This window comes from Ammodytes marinus (genome assembly GCF_949987685.1).
Source record: "Ammodytes marinus genome assembly, chromosome: 3".
NCBI classification, from domain to species: Eukaryota; Metazoa; Chordata; class Actinopteri; order Uranoscopiformes; family Ammodytidae; genus Ammodytes; species Ammodytes marinus.
The window spans coordinates 4088241-4111845 of record NC_137232.1 but is presented as its reverse complement, the minus strand read 5'-3'; the positions used below and the strand labels follow the sequence as shown (position 1 = coordinate 4111845).

The window sequence follows — 23605 nt, the reverse complement described above, 5'->3', positions numbered from 1 at the left end:
GAAGGACAGTTCTGGAGTGCCGGGTTGGGGCCTTTTTCAGCCAAGACACATGATATGTAGTATACTGTATATATAGTATGGACATGCCTTTCCATAGACAACCATGCCAGGTTTATCGATAAAATCCATTTGGTTTGTTGCATTTATTTATTTTTGCTTTATGATACATTGTTAGACCACAACTTCTATGACACCACCTGAACCTCCTCAGCCTGGATGATGGAGGTGTTTTCATATGACGATGTCATCATCCACAAGAGAAGCTGTCTGAACGAGCTCATACCACCACCTCCAAACACACACACACACAAACACACACACACACACAAACACGTATATACACGCACACACTCACACACACACACGCACACAAACACGTATATAGACACTCACACACACACACACACAAACAAACATACTGTACACATGCAAGCACACGCGTGAACACCAACCCCTCACTCACTCGGTCCCACCCTTTATTGGCCTGGGCTGGTAAATAAAGCCGGGTGTGTGAGAATCTCATTACCGCAACACAAAGCAGAATTTCCTCTGAGGATTGGTGTGTGTGTGTGTGTGTGTGTGTGTGTGTGTGTGTGTGTGTGTGTGTGTGTGTGTGTGTGTTTTATTGTGTGTGTGATAGAAAGAGAGAGTGAGACAGTGCTTGTGTATGCAAAAGTGAAATAGAGCGAAAGTGTGCATGTGCGGACATGGCTATCTCAGAGTTTAGGTGTGTGTGTGTGTGTGTTTGTGTTTGTGTGTGTGTGTGTGTGTGTGTGTGTGTGTGTGTGTGTGTGTGTGTGTGTGTGTGTGTGTGTGTGTGTGTGTGTGTGTGTGTGTGTATGTGTGTGTGTGAGGCGAGCTCAATCAGCAAGCAGGCTGATGGGGAGGGAGAGTGAGGCAGCTGGGGCCTCCTGCCCAGGCCTTCAATTTCCCTTCCAGTCCAGTCACTGGAGTGTGTAATTACTATGGGGCCGGCCCGGGGGCTGGCATGGAAGTGCACACACACACACACACACACACACACACACACCGTACCTCCGTATCCACCCTACCGCATCCACTGCCACCCCCCAAGTCACACACCTCCCACTAATAGCCCACACACACCCATGATCTCCATGCTCACACACACACACACACACACACTGACACACACACTGACTAACACACACACAGTTAAGAAACATGTCAGCCACCCTCCCCTGGCCTGTAGTTCATCCCGATGCCCCGTGTTGCCCTGGGGTGGCTGAGCATCTATGATCCGCGACTGAGAGCACACTATGAAATCCCTCTCAGCTCTCACTTCACACAGACTGGAAAGTATCCACTCCCCCACCACCACACCAGGTATAGATTTCTTATTAATCCACCCTATATTTCTTCTCGTGATTTGCTGCCTAGTCTCTTTATTTTGTATTGTGGTAGCACTAAACAGGTGTTTTTTGTGTAGATTTTCCAAATAAAAAGTCAGGTGGACTTAAAAAATACACTTACTTTTCTAAAGTGACAAACCCCTGGCACTGAAAACACCCTCCAAAGATGTAGGGTGATGACTTGGAGATTTAAGGTCTACCTCCACCCTCTGGTAACCCCATAAAAACACATGGTGGACCTCATAAGAAGATCTCATGTCACCTGAGTTCACACAGATCAAGACTCTTTAAATGAAGAACATCCAAACCCACCACGCTATGCGGACTGCAATCACACTTGGCTGGGATCGGATCAAATTGCAAACTGAAAACCGGGGGGCCAGGTGTGTTGTGGCCAATCCATCACAATGTATTCTGGATGCAACTTGTGTGTGTTTTTCAGATTACATATACAGATCACATGTTACAGTAATGCCAGGTAGAAAGAGGGTTTTGGACTAAGTTGTTGATGTTGAAATTTATTTGAATGAAAATCTACAAAACGCCTGTTCAGGGCTAATGCAAATAAAACTCAAGCAACTGGGCAGTTCATCACGAGTTGCATAAATGTTGAGAGATGATGGTTCTGCAATACCAATTGTTGTTGGATACACAGCAACAGCATGTTCATTCTCACCAAAACATTCAAATAATCTGACCATGGCACTGGGGAAAATGCTCAATAGTTCTTAATGTGTCCAGACATACATTTATAACATCAGGTGTAGTTTTGAACCTCCATCTTTTCTTTTCTAATACAATCATACTGTCGCTTTTGACTTGGAACACAACTGATATGAACTGACTATTTCGAGGATCTATTTCAAACGTGATATGGTTTCAAAACCAAATTCCATGAACTTTAAACGTTGTCATAATATAGTCTGTGATAAGTAGCACAATACATTTCATTTGAGTATTTGTTCAACTCAAAAACAAGCTCAGATCAATAAGGCCAACAGGCAATAATCTCACATCTACAAGTTCAAAACCTGTTGTAATCACAAGAACTTGGTAAAAAAAATAATAATGAAGAAATCTAAGGTGAAAATACATGTATTATTATGTATTTTTAATCAGCTGTAATGGCTTGGTCATTTTTGATTGGGGAGCACAAAAGTGGCTAACTAGAAAAGGAAGACAACAGGAGGGCTAGTCACTCGTGTGAAGCCGCAGGTTGTACATCAGTGGGTGGGATGTGTGCACTTGTTTCAGCACACTCAAAACAACAGGCAGACGTGAGAGAGCCTCCTTGATATGAGCACGTTTTAATGGGACACACTCTTACAACGTGTAATCTAACAGAGACACTATGTGGTTTTGTTCAGGTTTTAATGCTCTTACCCTTTATGTGTGTGTGTGTGTGTGTGTGTGTGTGTGTGTGTGTGTGTGTGTGTGTGTGTGTGTGTGTGTGTGTGTGTGTGTGTGTGTGTGTGTGTGTGTGTGTGTGTGTGTGTGTGTGTGTGTGTGTGTGTGTTTTCGCCCTTGTCCTTCTCTTGCGCAGCGGGAACACACACATTCTCCGGTGGGCCCCGGGACAGGCAGACAATTAAACAGGTCAGCATGGGGTAACCTGCTCCGGCCTGCGGGGGGCGGTAGACACACAGCTGGAGCTAGCAGGACAGGCGAGAACAGCAACACCTTGGATGGACATGCTCTCTGTTTCACAGGCAAGACACTGAGGCACACACACACACACACACACACACACACACACACACACACACACACACACACACACACACACACACACACACACTCGTACAGCCACACGTGCATCTAGCCAGCGGGACAGGAAGATGATTAAGAAGTTAGAGAGTGGAGGGAAAGGGACTATACTTCTGGACACTGATCTTAAATCAGTCTGAACCTCTGAAATGACACAAGGAGACTATTTCACACCTTAGACCCACAAGTGTCACAAACTATCCACAATGCAATCAGCAGAAATGTAAAAAGATCATTATTATTTGTTCTATAGTTATTGAAAAACACATTGACCACCAGATGAGAGAAATGCAAAGGGGAAACACAGTAAAACATGTAGTAACATATATGTCATTATGTACGTATAGCATTTTTCTAAAATGTATTATGCTACGTTTCCATCCATTCTCTTGCTGAATGTGTGAAATGTCCTATATTTGGTCCTTTAATCCCCTTGCACCACTGAGAGTGTGTTTTCCTTCTGCGAAGATGTTACAACAATTAAGAAAACAGGTGCCTCACAGTGTCTGAGCAAACTTCAGCAGTGATAGGAGCAGATTAAAGCCCTTTTTTTCTCTCTGTGTGTTTGCGTGGTAGCTGATTGCCAAGGCAATGCTATTCTTGTTTGCTATTGCGAGCCGAGGCGGAATTACCTCGATTTTGTACAAAATAGTCAATTAAATTAACTGTGAAGGGCTATTTATTTTAACCCGGGGACAGATTTTTTTTCTGTTTCTCTCTCCTCTCATATATGTTGTTAGTAAGAGAAAAAGGCAGTGGAAGATGAGAAGCTGGCAGGAGAACAAAGAGGGAGGACAGCGAGGGCGTTTCACAGCTGGAGTCATACTGCCACCAGGTGGAGGAAGGCCAACACTGCAGGATTTCCTACCCATTTTTGATTTAAATTGTAGTGTTATTGCTGCTGCTGCAAAATCTGTCTGTCTGTCTGTCTGTCTGTCTGTCCGTCCGTCCATCCATCCATCTATCTATCTATCTATCTATCTATCTATCTATCTATCTATCTATCTATCTATCTATCTATCTATCTATCCATCTATCTATCTATCTATCTATCTATCTATCTATCTACAGTATGTCACAAAAGTGAGTACACCCCTCACATTTCTGCACATATTTTATTATATCTTTTCATTGGACAAAACTTAAGAAATGACACTTTGATACAATGTAAATAAGTCTATTTACAGCTTGTATAACAGTGTAAATTTACTGTCCCCTCAAAATAACTCGACACACAGCCATTAATGTCTAAACTTAAGGCAACAAAAGTGAGTACACCCCTGAGTGAAAATGTCCAAATTGGGCCCAAAGTGTCAATATTTTGTGTGGCCACCATTATTTTCCAGCACTGCCTTAACCCTCTTGGGCATGGAGTTCACCAGAACTTCACAGGTTGCCACTGGAACCCTCTTCCACTCATTTATGACGACATCACGGAGCTGTTGGATATTAGAGACCTTGCGCTCCTCCACCTTCCGTTTGAGGATGCCCCAAAGATGCTCAATGGGGTTTAGGTCTGGAGACATGCTTGGCCAGTCCATAACCTTTACCCTCAGCTTCTTTAGCAAGGCAGTGGTCATCTTTGAGGTGTGCTTGGGGTCGTTATCATGTTGGAATACTGCCCTGCGACCCAGTTTACGAAGGGAAGGGATCATGCTCTGCTTCAGTATGTCACAATACATGTTGGCATTCATGGTTCCCTCAATGAAGTGTAGCTCCCCAGTGCCGGCAGCACTCATGCAGCCCCAGACCATGACACTCCCACCACCATGCTTGACTGTAGGCAAGACACACTTGTCTTTGTACTCCTCACCTGGTCGCCGCCACACACGCTTAACACCATCTGAACCAAATAAGTTTATCTTGGTCTCATCAGACCACAGGACATGGTTCCAGTAATACATGTCCTTAGTCTGCTTGTCTTCTGCAAACTGTTTGCGGGTTTTCTTGTGCATCATCTTTAGAAGAGGCTTCTTTCTGGGATGACAGCCATGCAGACCAATTTGATGCAGAGTGCGGCGTATGGTCTGAGCACTGACAGGTTGACCCCCCACCCCTTCAAGCCCTGCAGCAATGCTGGCAGCACTCTTGCGTCTATTTTCCAAAGCCATCCTCTGGATATGACGCTGATCACGTGCACTCAACTTCTTTGGTCGACCGTGGCGAGGGATGTTCTGAGTGGAACCTGTCCTTTTAAAGCGCTGTATGGTTTTGGCCACCGTGCTGCAGCTCAGTTTCAGAGTGTTGGCAATCTTCTTATAGCCTAGGCCATCTTTATTTAGAGCAACAATTCTTTTTTTCAGATCCTCAGAGAGTTCTTTGCCATGAGGTGCCATGTTGAACTTCCAGTGACCAGTATGAGAGAGTGAGAGCAATAACGCCAAATTTAACACACCTGCTCCCCACTCCCACCTGAGACCTTGTAACACTAACGAGTCACATGACACTGGAGAGGTGAAAATGTCCAAATTGGGCCCAATTTGGACATTTTCACTTAGGGGTGTACTCACTTTTGTTGCCTTCAGTTTAGACATTAATGTCTGTGTGTCGAGTTATTTTGAGGTGACAGTAAATTTACACTCTTATACAAGCTGTAAACTGACTACTTTACATTATATCAAAGTGTCATTTCTTCAGTGTTGTCCCATGAAAAGATATAATAAAATATGTGCAGAAATGTGAGGGGTGTACTCACTTTTGTGACATACTGTATCTATCTATCTATCTATCTATCTATCTATCTATCTATCTATCTATCTATCTATCTATCTATCTATCTATCTATCCATCTATCCATCTATCATCGATAACAGACACTGTCCATGAGCCATACCTCACAATATTATCATCAAAAGAACATAGATACATTTTTAAGGTTACAAAGAAATCCATTAGTTGGCGTAGCATGACTAACTTGATTGTTCATTACACCTCAGAGCTGGTCTCGGGGCCGGTGCATTTAGTTTTAGTGAATGTTCCCAATGTCTCGATTCTGTCATTCTGACGAGGTATAGGCATTGAAACCAAACTTCTTGTGCGAAATGACCATAACTTTGACAGCAAATGTTATGTTATTATCACATACAGTGTTTCCCTAGAAATTTTTTTAGGCCCGTTGGTAAGAGCTGATATGCGCGCCGGGTGCGTACCAAATTTCTAGAAGAAAAAAAACATTTTCTTTATTTAAAGAAAAATCAATCTTACTATGTGATAGTAAGATTCATTAGTACAATGGGTCTTCAGTGCTTTCAAGTGTTCAAACAACAACCAAGGTGATCCCATGCCCAGTGTTGATGCACATCTCTACACATTTGAAATACTTAAAAAGTTACTATTTACAAAACAGGAAAATGGTAAAGGTCTTAGCCACCACACATTTTGGATACTTTCCCCCAAAACAGATATCCCTTTTAGAAGTCAACTTTAAGGTTAAAGGTGAAGTAAGTGGTTTATTTATATAATATAAGTGTTAAATCGCTCTTTACAGTAATCACTTACATGATGTGCGCGTTTCATAAAGCCAATCTCTTAGTCAGCTGCTCAGCATGTAAGCAATTAAACTTTATGTAGTATCCCAAAATGTTATCCAATCACAAGAGAGAACGCTACAAGCCGACACCCGTCCGCACCCGTCTCACTCATGGTCTCACCGCCGGTGCACGCCAGAGCGACACATGGGTGAATGTTTATGCGCCTACAATGGCGGAGCAGGTAAAAATCCTTCCCAATGTCTGTTTTGATGGTTTTTATCATGTTTTATCACACTTATGGATCTAAGATGATGCTAGATAACTCACTGCTTGAAGACCGCAGTGCATTAATGTAGTGACGAGCGAGGGGACTGCTAACTGCAGTAACTGACAGGAAGTTAGCTAAAAGAACCATTCCGCTTAAATCAAATCAAATCAAATCAGTTTTATTTGTATAGCCCAAAATCACAAACACATTTGTCTCAGTGGGCTTTACATTTCATACAATATGATACAATATGACACCCTGCCCTTACACCCTTAGCTCACAGCTCCTTTAAGTAAGTGCAATGGTTATTTTAGCTAAATTCCTGTCAGATGACTGCAGTTAGCAGTCACCTCCTTTGTCCCTACGTCACCACATTAATGCACAGCGGTCTCCAAGAAGCGAGTCATCTAGCGTCATCTCAGATCCATAAGTGTGATAAAACGTAATAAAAAACATCAAAACAGACATTGGGAAGGATTTTTACCCGCTCCACCATTGTAGGCGCATAAACATTCACCCATCTGTCGCTCTCTGTGCGTGCACCAGCAGTGAGACGTGCTCGTTTGTAGCGTTCTCTTCTGATTGGATATCAGGTTGTGGGATACCAGAAAGGTTTTCTGCCGATCACATGCAGAGCGGGAGACTGAGAGACCTGTTATGAAGCGCACACACTATATAAGTGATCACTGTATGAATATAGAGCGATTTAACATGTATATAATAACATTAATATATCGCTTAATTCTTCTTTAACTTTAACACTTTAACAAGAGTGGATTCTTTAACTCTTTTTTGAACAGGGGATTCCTTGGTTCACTGCACATGTTGCATGACATACACAAATCAATCATTCCTTAAGAGCAACATGACTAAAAAACACATAAACGCCTTATTTTCAGAAATGTCTTTATACCTGTTGCTTCAATTAACACGCATTAACATGCCTTTGTTATCCAGATAAGATGTTCACGTACACATTGCATGGTTATTACAAGGTGTAAATGGGGTCAAAGAAAAAGAAAAAGAAAGAATATATACAACACAATTATGTTTGTCTAACCACAGCTCAACAAGAGGGAGATTGATCTTATAGCAGATGCATTTAAACAGCCAGTGACATCCCAATGAAAACAAATAGACAGGAAAACACACTGCAGAAACGTATGGGATTGAACACACACACACACACACACACGCATGCGCACACTGCTGTCTAGTTAAATGAGGCATGCTGTGATTCACTATTGTGGAGTGTGTATGACAGTAAGACAGAGAGAATAATTGTGACTGCGAGATGGAGCAAATGATGTGTTGGAGGGAAGTAAACAATGCCAGTTCCTGTGATAGACTGCGGAACACTTTCCGTCTCATTGGCTTTGAATCATTTCTCACATCAAATGAAAAGTAATTACATCACAGCTACTCATACTGGATGCTTTCCTGTGGGTGTACCAGTGTCTTTATAATCACAAGGTCTTGCATACTTGAAAATGTTGAAACCTGACCGTGGTATTATTCTTAAGTATGCATTCATTTTACAGTACATTTAATGTGTTTTATGGACCTAATGTTTATATTTGATCACTATGGCTGCGCAAAAATCCATAGATTTATATTAAAAAAGGATCAGATTAATATTTATTGTGTTGTTCCAAATGACAAAACCCACAGGTAAAGACTCAATTAAATGACCATGTCTTTCTTCAGATTTTATTTTATGACTGTTAATGATGTCTATTTAAATGTGCTTGGTGTTTTCCAAGAGCAAGCACAATGTTAGCATATCGTTTACATTTCCGTGTCCATGAAAGGTAATAAAGATATGTTGGAGAGATGAGTTGGGCTGTGGGCCTCAACAGAGCAGGTGAAGAGGTCAACAGGTCAAGACTGAAGATGTCATCGGAGAAGAGTTAAATACAGTCTGCAAGCTGTAGTCCCTCAGTCCGTCACACTTGGTGATGGCTCCAAGCATTAATAACAATGATAATAATAATAATAATAATAATAATAATAATAATAATAATAATAATAATAATAATAATAATAATAATAATACTTTACAAAATAAGGGTACATTAATTGACCGTTAGTTAATGCTTAGTTAATGCTTGATAAGCATTTATTAAGCATTTGTTAAATGTCAAATCACTCTATATGCATACAGCAACCACTTAAACAGAATGCACAGTTCATATCAGAGGTCTCCCAGTCATTCAGCTTTGCAGTAATTGCCAGATAACATTTTGAGTTTCCTGCTCCTTTTATCCAATCAGGAGTCAGAGCGCTATACAGAGGTGGGCCTCTGTACTCGTGAATGATGACTCCCTGTTCTCCATCGCAGCACTTTCTGTCAAAGATGGCTGTGTGTTCATGTGGTGGTGACCTAGGGAATAGGGAGGGGACAGCTAACTGCAGACACTCAGTGCGTTTACATGCAGACTCATAATCGGATAACTAAACGAATAAGACCTCAACAGGACTTTTAACCTGCATGTAAACACCTTTATCCGATCTACTTCGGACACAAATCGGCACAATAACGGACAAGAGAAGTCGGATATAACACCTAGGGTGTATTCACACATGCTGTGTTTAGTTCGGTTGAAACGAACTCAGGTGCACTTCCACCTTCGGTGCGCATCTTTCAGACAGGTGTGAATACAGCAATCGCACTCGGGGGCGGACCAAACAAACGCTCCGAGACCCAGCTGAAGAGGTAGTCTCGATGCGCTTCAAAACGCACTCTGCTGCAGTTCGTTTGTGGTGTGAATTTGGCCGGACTCGATCCGACCCAATTGCAGGAAGCACTGCGCCTTTTCTTTCTTTTCTTTTTTAATAAATCGCCATCAGCTTCACATTATGGGAAAGTGTTGTTGTCGCCATTGTTAGGAAGATTAGTTGTGGTTTGACCGGGAGCCCCGAGCGAAAATATTACATTTGATAATGATGCGTGCGGATCAGCGATCAGATGGAGAGGAGCGTCTCCCGTAGCCTACAGTGCCAACAGGTTCACGCTGCGCTTTGCATGAAGTGTGTGTTTTTATTGTTCTTCCCAACGGGACCGTCAATACTGTCCCCGTGTCAGTTTGGTGCTGAACTGCGCCGAACTGACACCCAGCTGATACACAGCTTAATCAGCTGTGTTTCAGTTTGAGCCTATTCTTCACGCGAGTCGCGCGTCCAGCAGCAAAAATACAGTAAAAATGATGTTTCACATCGTAGGCTAGAAGCCACATAACGTGGCATTGTCATAGGGCTACATATTATAAACATATGAAACAACAATAATTAGATTTTTTTCTTCTTTATTTATAGGCTAGATGTAGGCATTTTTATTATTTTTAACTCCATATTATATCAATGATAAATTCGCAGTTTTTACTTCGTTCTTCCTGCTTCTCTCCACCCCAGAATGTCTGTCCAATGAATGAATGACCTTAGATCACGTGTGGTTTTGCTTCGTAATGCTGGTTCACTTGCAAAAGGGGCAATATGAAAGTGGACCACACCAAACAAAAAAATCCAAATTCTATTTGGTCTGGACCAAAGCAAGTGAACTAACGGACTTTCCATGTGTGAATACACCCCTAGATAATTCGTTCATTGTCGGCTTTCTCTCTGCATGTATACAGAGATCGGATATCGCATATCGGATTTCTCGTTCTGTGCTTGTGTGCCTGCGCGTGATAGGCTACACCATGGGTTATTGACAGAAGAGAACCGGACGTGGCTCTAAAACCACTTGTTGAAAGCATGGTTGAAAGGGCTACAGCGCCACCTAGCATAGTGGAGACAGCCATGCATCGGACATTTATCCGATTTCTGAAAGGCCATGTATACTCAGAGAAGTGACACAGACGAGTGTCTTGTTCGATATATGTGATAATCCAATCTAGTTGTGCCATGTAACCACACTGAATGACAGGAAGTTAGCAAAAAGGACCATATCACTTACTTCTCCTTTAATGTTTAATGAGCATAAACTAAGCATTAACTAGCTGTTATGCTTAGTTAATGTTGACCTAAGCATTAGTTAACAAAGCATAGTAAATGCCATAAACTTAGTGTTACTGAGCAATAACAGTTAGTTAATGCTTAATAAGAATGAACTAAGTATTAACTAACCATTTATAGCATTAACTAAGAATTGACTAACAGTCAATTAATGTACCCTTATTGTAAAGTGTTACCATAATAATAATACATCAGATTTATATAGTGCTTTTCAAAAGACGCTTCACAATAGCAGCTGAATCATATGAAACTAAAACAAAACAAAACAAAAAGTTTAAAATTTAAAAGCAAGCTTGAAAAGGTGTGTTTTGAGGGCTGTTTTGAAGGATAAAAGAGTGTTAGCATTGTGGGTGTGGTTGGGTATCGTCAATCCAGATTCATGCTATTCACCCTTTCTCTCATGTTTCTAACATTCTCTCTGTGGTTTTTAATTGTCATTGATGATATTTGTCATAAAACTATTCTTCTGGTAGATGTTCCTGCTTTCCTGTGATCACCACTGCATTCTGAATCATCTCTAAATAACCCTTCACAACTGCTGACTATATATCAACACTGAAGTCGGCCAATGCCAATATTTTCTGCTGATCATTTTATATATTTTACTGGCTGATTAAGCTGCAACCCCCATTTGTATAGAAATGTGTGACCTTACCAACCACTTGGGATGGATGGATGGATGGATGGGTGGATGGATGGCTGGAAGGATAGAATGTTTGACAGCGTTCTGGAAGATGAGTTATCAATCAAAATTCCCAACAGTGGGATTTTCTTTATAGGTCTACTACAGTGCTGCTTGTAAGTATAGGCTATGTGAACCCCTTGAGCCGTTTGGAATTGTATTGAGTTTAACCATAATAATTCATTTTTTATCAATACCAGTATTTTTTTTACATGAAATACCAGATGTCTGTTTATCAATTCCACATTTTCTTCTCCAGAAATCAATTGTTAAAACAAATAAAACTAATTATTTGCCAACTTTTGTATGTGCAAAAGTTTGTGAACCCTGAGCTGCATTGCTTCAATCCAGCAGGTAAACACAATCAGGTGATCCCAATTGAGTGATGAAATGGACCAATGTAGTGAGAGATCTTCAGGGAAGAAATTGGGCGGCACTAGATAAAACAGAGATCAAACCAGGTCAGTTTAGGCTCACCAGAGTGAACCCATACAGGTCAGACATGCCAAGAGGACAGAACCAATGATCTCAGGAATAGAGATGTTGCATATTTGTTTGGGACAGCTATACATTCATTTAAAAAAAAGTTTGAGCTCCATCGGTCCACCGTGAGGCAAATCATCTACAAATGGAGTTAAGAGTGACTGAACATCTGCCTAGAGTTGGACTAGAAGTGGACTTCCTTCAACAATATCCACAAGTTCCACAAGAAAAGTGATATATGAATGATGATGATGAAATATTATAAATAAATATGTAGGCTATAGCCTATAAACATCAAATTTTAAATTAACATTACATTATTATATATTGTTTTAGTGTTGTCTGATTTTCCTCGTTTCCCCTTCTTTGTCCTATGCCAATCGATATGTTACCGATACAGATAAATAGCAGATAAGTCATATAATACAGTTAGATATATTTAGTTAGACAGCCTTGCATAATTTAAAGACCTACTTCACCGGTGGAAATATGAAGGTGTATTGAACTCTGAGATCCTATGAAGTATAAATGTGCAAACATTTTAGAAATTGGTTCATCCTAGCCTGAGAAAAGGCAGAAAGAGTGTTTTATGGTCTCACTGTCTAACCCTACATTTTCCCATGTGTGACATCACACTAGTAAAAATGTAGGGTTAGAATTAAAAGGACAGCTGGGCCAAGGGAAGACTGAGGGAAGACTGAGGGAAGAAAAACCTCATTCATTATATTATAATAGTGATTTTATAATGATAGAACGCCGGTTCCGTATGGGTGAAGTATTCCTTTAATTTCTGATTTAGAGTTAGTTGATGTTTTCCAATATTTTTTTTTTTATCGATCATCGTTCACTTTCATCGCGAAAAAGAACCTTTCAGCCTGAGAGCCGTAGCAGCACGGAGACGACGGAGGGGCTCAGCTCGTGTGTGTGTGTGTGTGTGTGTGTGTGTGTGTGTGTGTGTGCCATAACAATGCACAACACAGCCTCGCGAGACCACGTGATCACTGCTCAGAAATATGTATTAGCCTACTGAGTGACTGAATCAGAAGAAACCAAAGTCACTTCTGCCAACAACAGTAAAATACATAACCTACAATGTGTACACAAGATGAGTTTAATTTGGTCCAATGTATTGTTTTTGATATGTGACGCAGCCCTTGGTCCCGCCTAGAGCGTTGGCTGATTGGGTAGACGAACCGTTTCTGTGCTCTGATTGGCTTTCAGTTACACGACACAGTTCCGCAAATCGATTCTGTTTGTGTGTTGACGTTTTTTGTGGAACAACTCTTCAGACCATCACACAAGTCCATATCCCACAAGCAAGGAGCCAGTCAACGTTCTGCTCGTCGGTTCGTAAACACAGCCGCCTTAAAACAATGTCTTACTAAAACATGACACATGCATGTCCCGCTTCAACGCTTTTACATTGTCGTTTTGTCACTGGAGTGGAGTTTTATCAGCTAATGCTAGCTACCCCAGTTAGCTTTGGAGTCCTTATCTACCAATACAACTACAGCGTTAGCCCAATAGCTGTATTGTTTTGACTTGGCAGTTGTCACAATTGTCGCTCGTTTTGGTGAGCTGGTTGCTAGCTTAATGAATGTCGACGATATTATGCGACCGAGGCTGACATAGGCAAAGCTTCTGTGTGTGTGTGTGTGTTTTACCAGGGACGCTCTCCTCTCTGTCCATGGAAACCCTGTTAACTGCATGTTGCCCGGTATCTCCTGTTGTTGACATCGTTGCATACGCGTTGGGCCGGTGTGATAGTGTGACTCGATATTCTCAGCTTTATGGAAAAGTCCCTCTGAAAGAGATATAACAACTGAATGTTGCTGCCCTGAGAAGCTCAGTTTATCAAGACCTTTCATTATTTTGCAAGTGCAACAGTGGTTGATTTAGTTAATTTAGCTTTAAATTGTCCATATATTATCATGATAGAAGATTGCAATTATTAAACAAAGTTAAAGTAAAAGATATAAGGTAGGAGGATACAGATTAGGCCTATGTTAGTATGGTTGTTTGAACGTACAACTTTTTTTAATTGGCAGACTTTTTAGAACAAGCATTGGCTAAAAGAAAGATGGCCTTGTAGTATCAATGATTTTTGGTCTGTTCAATAATTTACTTAATTTATGAAATGCTTAGCTCTAGTTGGACTGTTTATGGGTTGCACGATCTTGTTGTGGCTGCTGCAATGTTTCTCTATATTTTGTGCAAAGTAGAGTGTGTTGTGTGTATTTATTGGTACGGAAGCTGTAAATGAAATGTCTTTTTGTGTTGGTTTCATCTAAATCCGTATGGGATGGTAAGCTTTAGGGGCATGGTAAACGGTAAATGTACTTGACTTATATAGCGCTTTTTAGCCGATTTTCTCAGCCCCAAAGCGCTTTACATTTCTTACCGCATTCACCCATGCAGTTGCTGCCATGCAAGGCGCCTTCTGAACCATCGGGACCAATTTGGGGTTCAGTGTCTTGCCCAGGGAAACTTCGCCATGTGGTAGGTAGGCGGGGGATCGAACCTCTGACCCTGCACTCCAGAGGTGATCTCCTTACCCACTTCGCCACTGCCGCCCCTTATGACACTAAACATTTAAAACAATCATTCATTAATTGACTAGCTTCTGCAGTATTCTCATCATGTTCAGGGCTAGCTCCAAGGTCTCCTGCTAACCATTTAAACCTGTCTGCAATACTGCAACAAAGTCAGGGACTGGGAGGTTCAATCAAATGTTGAGTACTAAGGAGCAATTTTTTTTTAGCTCTCCCAGGAGTCTAGGCTCTGTATCTGTATCCTAAAGGGGACCTCAGACACGCTAACTAAGAGTAGGGGGGCTGTGGCGAAGTGGATAGGGTGATGTACTCACAACTATAGGGTCGGTGGTTCGATCCCCAGTCTCCCTGCCACATGTCCAAGTGTCCCTGGGCAAAGACACTGAACCGACCCTAAATGTCTCCTGATAGTTAGCTTGCACCCTGTTTGGTAGCTGCTGCTGCTATCGGTGTATGAATGTGTGCTCCAGTTGTAAGTCGCTTTGGATAAAAGCGTCTGCTAAATGACATGTAATGTAATGTAATGAGTAGTCCAGTGAATGGTGGTTTTTCCCCTCAGGCTTAGTTCACTGTTCAGTCCTCTTGAGACCAGCCGTATCACACAAGCTTATTCACCGAATACGAATCCAAATACTTTCCCTTCTTTTAACTTAGAACATCCACACTGGGCTAGAAGAATGCCAATCTTTCTGGCAAACAAATACCACTAAACTTGGTGACCTGTCACACATTGGTTGTGTTTCGAATCGCATACTTCCTACTATTTAGTATGGTAGAAAAAAGATTTAGGATGTCCCGATACTTGTGGCCAGATTTAGGATGGTTATAAAGACCCGGATGTACTACATTCGGCCAAGATTTTTAGTGTTAAAAACTGCATCCTATATGGGCGATCCTGACCAATAATCCAGTGTGCAACGGGTATGCGACGGATATAAAAGTAAGAGGCAAGATCAAGGCGCAATGTTATGATGAAATAAATAAGTAAAAGTATGTCCCAACAGTATGCCTACTGCATCCTAACTAGATTATTTTTATCGTCGGATGTAGTATGTAGAATAGAAAAAAAGAAAGAGTGCGCGATTCGGAATGCAGGGATAGTGTCCTCCAGAAAGCTTACTTCACAGCAATGTTTTCATGCTGCAGAGAAAACAACACCTTGCTCTTCAGTGTTAGTGTGTGTTCAGTCAGTGTGCCAATGAATACTTGGTGTTGTGTCTATTCTGCTGTCATGTTAAGATATCCTTTTCTACCATCTTTTTTAGGATAGAAAATCAGAAGAAGAAAATGGCTTCGGACTCTCCACGCAGACCTAGTCGCTGTGCTGGAGGGGTTCTGGTGCGAGCCCAAGCTGCTACGTAAGGACACAAATCTTCAATATGTTTTATTGTTTTTTAGTAATCACTGAAAGTATAATACTGTATACTGTATACTAGAGGTCCAGGACACCAATAATAAGACACAGTCCCAGTGTTTTTTCCTGGCTCAGAAAGGGGCTTTGTGGGATGAGTACGTGGACCAACTGTTTTGGGGTAGGGACTATATGTGCAACAGTAAAGGTGAAGGTTTTGGTTGATCCTTTTTGAATAATTTTTTTTGCCGTTTATTACAATTTTATAAACAACAATCGATATTATACTTTGAGTAAATGAAACCCAAAATAATACAACTGGTTCAAAAGCCTTTCATTTCATTAAAAGGGTAGGAAAATGCAAGAAGAATGACTTAAATTTGGGCTGAAATAAAAGCACATTTTGAGAGGCTTTAAATACCTACATTAATTCTATTTTTTTTCTTAAAGATCATTTTGAGTATCCCTGCGTAACTGCGCTCCAAATCACATACTTCCCTACTATTTAGTATGCCAGCCAGAAAAATATTTAGGATGTCCCAGTATGCACGTCAATTGTAGTATGCTGAAAATACATAAATGCCCTGCTAACTCCAATAGCATTTTGGATTATTCGTCTTTATTCTAGACATTTCTCGCTATAATGGAAAAAAAAAATCTTCCTTACCTGATTTATTTTTCTCTCCTGTGGCCCTTAAACTCTTCTGTACTTTAGTATGTAGTGTAGTAAAAAGAAAAAGTATGTGATTTGGAATGCAGAGTATGTTTGATGAACCTATGTGCATGCTGCGGGAAAATGGTATTGATGAGCTGTTTGACTGAACCTTGTCCATAAATGCATTATCATTAGAGATGACCTAAGCTTTGTCTCTGTCACAGGGAGCAGTCTTACATGGAGAGTGTGGTGACCTTTCTGCAGGATGTGGTCCCCCAGGTAACTTGTCCTTCTCTCACAATGAACGTATACTCAACACAGGCAATATACAATATAGTCAGTGTAAAACTGTGAAGCATGATGATTTCACTATCTTTGCTATATTAATTATTTTTCACATACATATTTCTATATACCTTATTTAGTCAGTATTTAAGATGGAATTGCAACACAGCAATAATACCAAGGCTTAATCGTTTTGATCAAAATTACAACAACTTTGCTTGTAAATCCTTTTTTTTGTCATTTGGTGACTCTGGTGTCAACATGACAAGGGGAGTTTCGTTCAAAAGACTACCAGCTCCATAATGTTCAAAGTCTTTTATTGTCAGTTCTGATAGATGCAAGACATACATCAGAATATAAATGGTGTTTATCTCTGGCCCACAGTGCAGTTGGAAGGATAAAATAAAAATATATAGAGTTAAATATGATAAACAAGATAAACATAAACAATATTTACATAAGATAAATTCTAAATACTAAGTAGTACAAAGGAGTTTTCTGTGCAATATAAAACAGTATATATAAAATAGAATAGAAAGTCAAAAGTAGATAAGTTCAATTGAAATGTGCAATGTGATGAAATATATTTACAATGTGCAATATGCAATTGTTATAGAGTTACAAAACTCATCAAAGTTTCTCCAGATAAATAATCCTTCACAATCAAAATGGTATTGCTTTTATTTCCATACATTATTCCAGTCATTATTCCAAATAAATGAAAACTAAGGGGTTGTAAAAAGTTGTAAATGACTCTAAAAACATATTTTCTGTGTGTCGGAAAAATGTAAGCCATCGATGTTAAGTAAACACAAATTACAGCAAAAGGGGATACAACAGACAAAAACCTCAATTCTACACATGGCGCCTTTAACCAGGTCCAGCAGGATGACTCATATCACAACTAGGGCTGTCAAGCGATAGAAAAAAGAAATCTAATTAATTACAGGCTCTGTGATTAATTAATCTAAATTAATCGCATACTTATATGACACTTTTATGCCTGTTTATAAACAGCTGTATAGTCTACAGTTTGTCCCTCTCTCTCTCTCTCTCTCTCTCTCTCTCTCTCTCTCTCTCTCTCTCTCTCTCTCTCTCTGGTAACTTCTGTCTCCTCCCCTCAGCCAGGTTGCTACATGAAATAAAATTAGGAACATCGCCAAATTTTCTACTTAAAACCACAAAAAAACAAGCAGGCTAAATGAAGACTGTCTATCTCCCACAACAGACAGCGCTGCACTGCCACACCCACAGATGCCGAATCATTCACCATCGATCGTCCTACTCATAGCCAAAAATATTGACAGACACAGAAACACACACACACACACACACACACACACACAAAAGAGGAAAAAATGCAGGCTGCATATGCTAGGAAGAGTGACAGTGGGGGGTGGGGTGGGGTCCGTTTATGCGGGAGACAAGGCAGCTACCAAACAAAAGTGAGACGGAGGATTGAGAGATACTGAGAGTTTTGAACCTACATTGTTAATTACGCACCCACTAAATCAATAAAGCACAGACACTGCGGAGAATAACATAAGATAACTTCCTACCTTCATGCTTATTTGACCGAAGCTTCCCATAAAACGTCTATAGAGCCCTCTCTATGCTTCTTTCTTTACTCTTTAATCCCGTGCGGGCCGTGTCAGCAAACTACAGGTGCAGCTCCGCTATTGTCTCACCCCTTTTGCACCGGGTCAAAGTGCGATTAATCTGCGTTCATTTTTTTAATCGCGTTAATTTTTCTGTGATTAATTAATCAAAATGAACACGTTAATTTGACAGCCCTAATCACAACCATTTTATTCTTCGAGTGTTAATGACTATAAATACACTTTTAGCTGGTAAATTAAATGTGGTACTGTATATATTGTGTTAATGTGTTCCCGGCTGGTGTCTCTCTAACCACAGGCATACACTGGAGCTCCCCCCACTGATGAAAAGGAGAAAGTCATTTGGGTTCGATTTGAGAAAGCTGACATTAACGGTACGCATATAACCTGTCCGATAACTTCCCTTTGCTTTATTTGAGTAATGAGAGAGTTTTAACTACACAGAGGTACTCGGATTCTGAAAGAACAGTGATTCATCTCCGACTCAAACAATTACAGTTTACAAGTTCATGTACACTTTGTTCTCAGCAGTCTAAATGGCTGTGTTCAGTTTAATACTCTACCCCAAATTCTGTTGTTTGATGACGATTTCGAATGATGGTATTTGTAGTGAACTCTCAGGAAATGATTACATGACAATGAGGCCATCAGTAATTTAACTGTTCAGTGTTTCGTGGTGTTAGATGGTTGACACATCCTCTTTTATTAAATGATATTATTCATTCTAATAATGTGTGCCTTTTTGTATTTTGCACAGACACTGCCCGTAACCCAGAGTTGATGGAGATGCACAGCGGCACCACTGACCCTCCTCTCTGCCTCATGCTGGGCTACACTGACGGGATGCAGGTCTGGAGCGTGTCTGTAAGTCACAAGCCTAATGCAACCTCTGCCATATTCTAACTGGACCCCCTTCTGTGCCATTCATTTCCATTTGCAATATTAGATATATAATATATTCAATATATTCAGATAATCAGTTGCTATAGCTCTCTTGGACAGCACTTGAAGGGCTGATAGACTCTTCAAAGGTGAACTCACAACGTTCACCTCATCAAAAAAAATTAGTTGATGTTGGATAAAGCCAGAGTTCAAATCTTTATTTCATTTTTACAACATATTAGTGTCCAACGTTTTTCCTGAACAGAATTTGGATACAGCTATAATATTATGTACAGGTACTTAACAATATAAATCATACAATTAACAACATAAAAACTAATCCTGCTGTATTAACCTTCAGAATAGTGCTATGAATGATTATGGAAAGTTAAGTTAATGCATCGTTTACTGCTTTCGGTCGTGTTCGCACCCAGTAGTTTGCTTTTCTTTGGTGCGCACCAGTTGAGAGCTGATACATTGTTTTTGTTGTTTTAGATGTTTCGGTTGGCGTTCACAAAGGCTATACTCAAACAGGACTATACATTGTAAACCAAAGTCACGTGCACGGAAATGCTGTCAGACAGTTCATGGTTCAAAGGCAAACCCCTTCGCAATTTCTACCTTTGCCTACATCACAGAGCATAGGCAAGTTATTTTCATGCCTAATTTGTGGAGCCTTATTGTTACAGCCAGAATCTATTAAATGCAGGGCTGCTTTCTTGTTAGCCCACGTTACAATAGCAGCAGACTGTAGCGGGTGGAGCATGGGTAACGTATGCTCTGACAACGTGCGCTAAATAACTTTATAACATGAAAGACATAATGCAAAAAACTGCTAAATGATGCGTTAATACTACACTCCCTGTGATTAGTGCGGATGGGGTTCACACCAGAGATGATCTGCTCCAGAGTTCACTTTCAAGCGGACCCAGACCACCTCTTTAGAGCAGAGCAGAGTCCGGTTGTTTAGTGCTAACCAGAGTCTCAGACTGCGTTCACACCAACCCAACTGAACCGCACCAAGGGCTTAAACGCTCCAGGGTTCATTTCAACCACCACAAACAAAGCTGGTGTGAACACGCCCTTTAGAAGTTGAGATTTGTGTTTCAGGATATTGAACAAAACTAATGTAATAGATTATGTCCGTTATCAATGGCTGTTAAGGAGAAATATACAGACGCTAACAGACAAGGTTATTCAAATAAACACCCCAGATGTAAGATGACTTTTAGAAAGCAGTGCCACGCCTTAAATGAAATACTGTATGCAACTTATAGATAACTTGAGATGCAGATGGTTTGGTTATACAAACTGTTGTAAGATCACAGATGAGCTCTTTTTGAACTTGTTTACACTGTGCTTTTATCAATAAACAATGTGACAAATGATTTGTAAGGAGAAGTGCTGTTTGAACATGTTGACTATGTCGAGGCATGGGCCTTCCAATTGATTGTGTGATTAGATCATGTAGCCTAAACATTCGGTCATCTCTCTGGGTTCAAATCATTTGCTGACCCTGGACCTGTACGAACATGTCCACTGCTAGGACTGATGGAAAAAGTCTATCCATCCCAGACTGTTCAACATAGCAGCTAAAGACGCTTATCAAGAGAACATGGCAAAAACATCCATTACATTGCTTTTGTAATAGAGGCTTCAGATTGATTTAGACCCACAGCATTTTAGAAAAATAATGTCATATTCAAATATTTCCCCCCAGTTAACCATGTCAAATCGTAGCTCTCCTTCCTCTCAAAAATGCTCCTTGAGATTCACTCAAATAAAGGTCAATATAGCTGAACCCTAAATGAGTTTTTCCATAGAGTTATCAGTGTATAGTCATGTATAGTGGCTTGCAAAAGTTTTCATAACCCTTGAACTTTTCCACATGTTGTCACATTACAACCACAAAGGTCAATGTATTTTAATTGGGATTTATGTGATAGACAAACACAAAGTGGTGAATGATTGTGAAGTGGAAGGAACATGATACATGGCTCCATCCATCTTCCCATCAACTCTGACCAACTTCCCTGTCCCTGCTGCCACCACCATGTTTCACGGTGGGGATAGGAAAATGGATGGAGCCAAATACAGGGCAATCTTGGTAGAAAACCTGTTAGAGTCTGTAAGAGACTTGAGACTGGGGCGGAGGTTCACCTTCCAGCAGGACACCAACCCTAAACATACAGCCAGATCTACAATAGAATGGTTTTAAATCAAAGCATAGTCATGTGTCAGAATGGCCCAGTCAAAGTCCAGACCTAAATCCAATTGAGAATCGATAGAATACTTGAAAATTGCTGTTCATGGGGTATGAATACTTTTCGCAAGACACTGTAATGTACTCATATTCTGAAAAATCTTTAATGATCGTGATGGGATCTCACTTAAAGCATCCGATAGAACACACGGCTATGTTTAATAGTTAAAGTAAGAGCATTTCCACGTTCACAATGCACATATATCATAAGGGATATGGACTATACAGCCTTAAGAAAACCACTTATCAGTGAGGCTTATCAGGAAAAAACACTTCAATTTGCCAGGGAATATACAGTATATAGATTAGACTGTGGAACAATGGATAAAGGTTGTGTGGTCTGATGAGACCAGATTGACCCTGTTCCAGAGTGATGGGTGCATCAGGGTAAGAAGAGAGGTGGATGAAGTGATGCTCCCATCATGCCTAGTGCCTACTGTACAAGCCTGTGTGGCAGTGTGTACAGTATGATCTGGGGTTGCTTCAGTTGGTCAGGTCTAGGTTCTAAGCAACCTTATGTGTCAAATAAAGCTTATCAAAATGTGTTGCGGTGAATGGGTGCCGTAATCAAAGCTAAAGGTCCAACAAGATACATGAGTGAGACTTTTTTTCAGGCCGGGTAGTGTACATTATTAGTGTAATTCAAAGTGCTTTACTGACTGAGAAGCAGATATTAAGACAGTACAATTAAAATAGATAAATAAATAAAACCATTAAAGAAAGATTAAAAAAAGGAAAAAAAGGGCAAATGTCTTTCATCATATAATTTAATAGTGAGCAGTTGTTCATCTCTTCCTTTTCACTATTCAAATGTGCCACTGTAATAAAATGCAGTCACACTTTTGTCCACTTGGTGGCAGTGCAGACCACGTTATGGACAGTATTTGATTCAAACAGTAGCACTTACTTTGTATTCAGACCTAAAACACAAGTCAACCGATATTCTATTGAACTTCACTACTTGTTTTTAATTAAACTGTGTGGAGAAAAACAAGCGACAATTCACATTAACTCTCTGGATAACTCTAAAACAATTATGATCCGTGAATGTAGATATAAAACAGATGTATATCAGGGACATTGTCATGATTCATTGCAGTATTAGATACATCATTACAGTACAAATGATTTCTATGTTATCACAAGAAAGGAGGGGGCAGGTCACAGACAAATTCACATCCAATGCAACACCACAAACAAGGCCATACACAAATAATTAAAACAATTCATACTACTTATTTTTATATATTAGTATTTTGCTGCAGGGCTATTGTATTGGACTGCAGTATAATTGCACTGTTAGCCTAGCTGTTTGATATTGTGTACACTGTAATACACTGTTCTAAACTTCACAGATCACTTTATACTATGTAACTCTTGCCTTTTCAAGTTAATGTGAAATGTGTCCACAAGAGGGAGACTTTTTTCGATTATAAGATGAAAGGGGGGATTTCGGTCAACATGACATGATATATATTGGTCAGATGTGTATTGTACGGATAAAACAATTTATTATACAAATAATATAAAACAAGAAGTCAAAAAGGCAATGCAAGTAGTGCATACATATTAGAATGTATTTATTTCTGAAAGCTTTCCTGTTGAAATGCATTTCTTTATCGTTATGCCCGGGCCAATTTTAAAATATCTTCCTTAGCAAGACGCCCTTATTCGGAAAATTCACACAAGTCCGTGTTGGAAAAATCATTAGAAGATTTGGCCTTGCTCTGTGACTTAACAAATGACCCACACAGCACTAGGGGAACCGCGGCTCCACTCAACGACCCGAGTATCGCCTTCCATGTCTAGGCTGTCACTGAAACATGCAAACTTCACATACATCCTGTGAGATCCAAACACACCAACGTCCTTAATCAATCTCTTTTCTAAACATCCACTGGCCGCGCTTGTAAGGGGACACACACTCAAACAGTACATTAA

At 40.3% G+C, this 23605-nt stretch overlaps 1 protein-coding gene across 2 annotated transcripts in view; it reads left to right on the top strand.

Moving 5' to 3' along the window:
- Positions 1-13327: 13327 nt before the first annotated feature.
- bcas3 (BCAS3 microtubule associated cell migration factor) overlaps positions 13328-23605 on the top strand; it is a 382954-nt gene continuing 372676 nt past the window's right edge. For both annotated transcript variants that reach the window (XR_013845568.1, XM_080053534.1), the window contains exons 1-5: positions 13328-13403; positions 15875-15967; positions 16840-16894; positions 18818-18893; positions 19277-19383. Coding sequence is in view for 1 of the 2 variants with exons in the window: in XM_080053534.1 (XP_079909660.1) it covers positions 15897-15967; positions 16840-16894; positions 18818-18893; positions 19277-19383 (309 nt within the window). In the remaining variant the exon portion in view is untranslated. The remainder of the gene's footprint in view (positions 13404-15874; positions 15968-16839; positions 16895-18817; positions 18894-19276; positions 19384-23605) is intronic.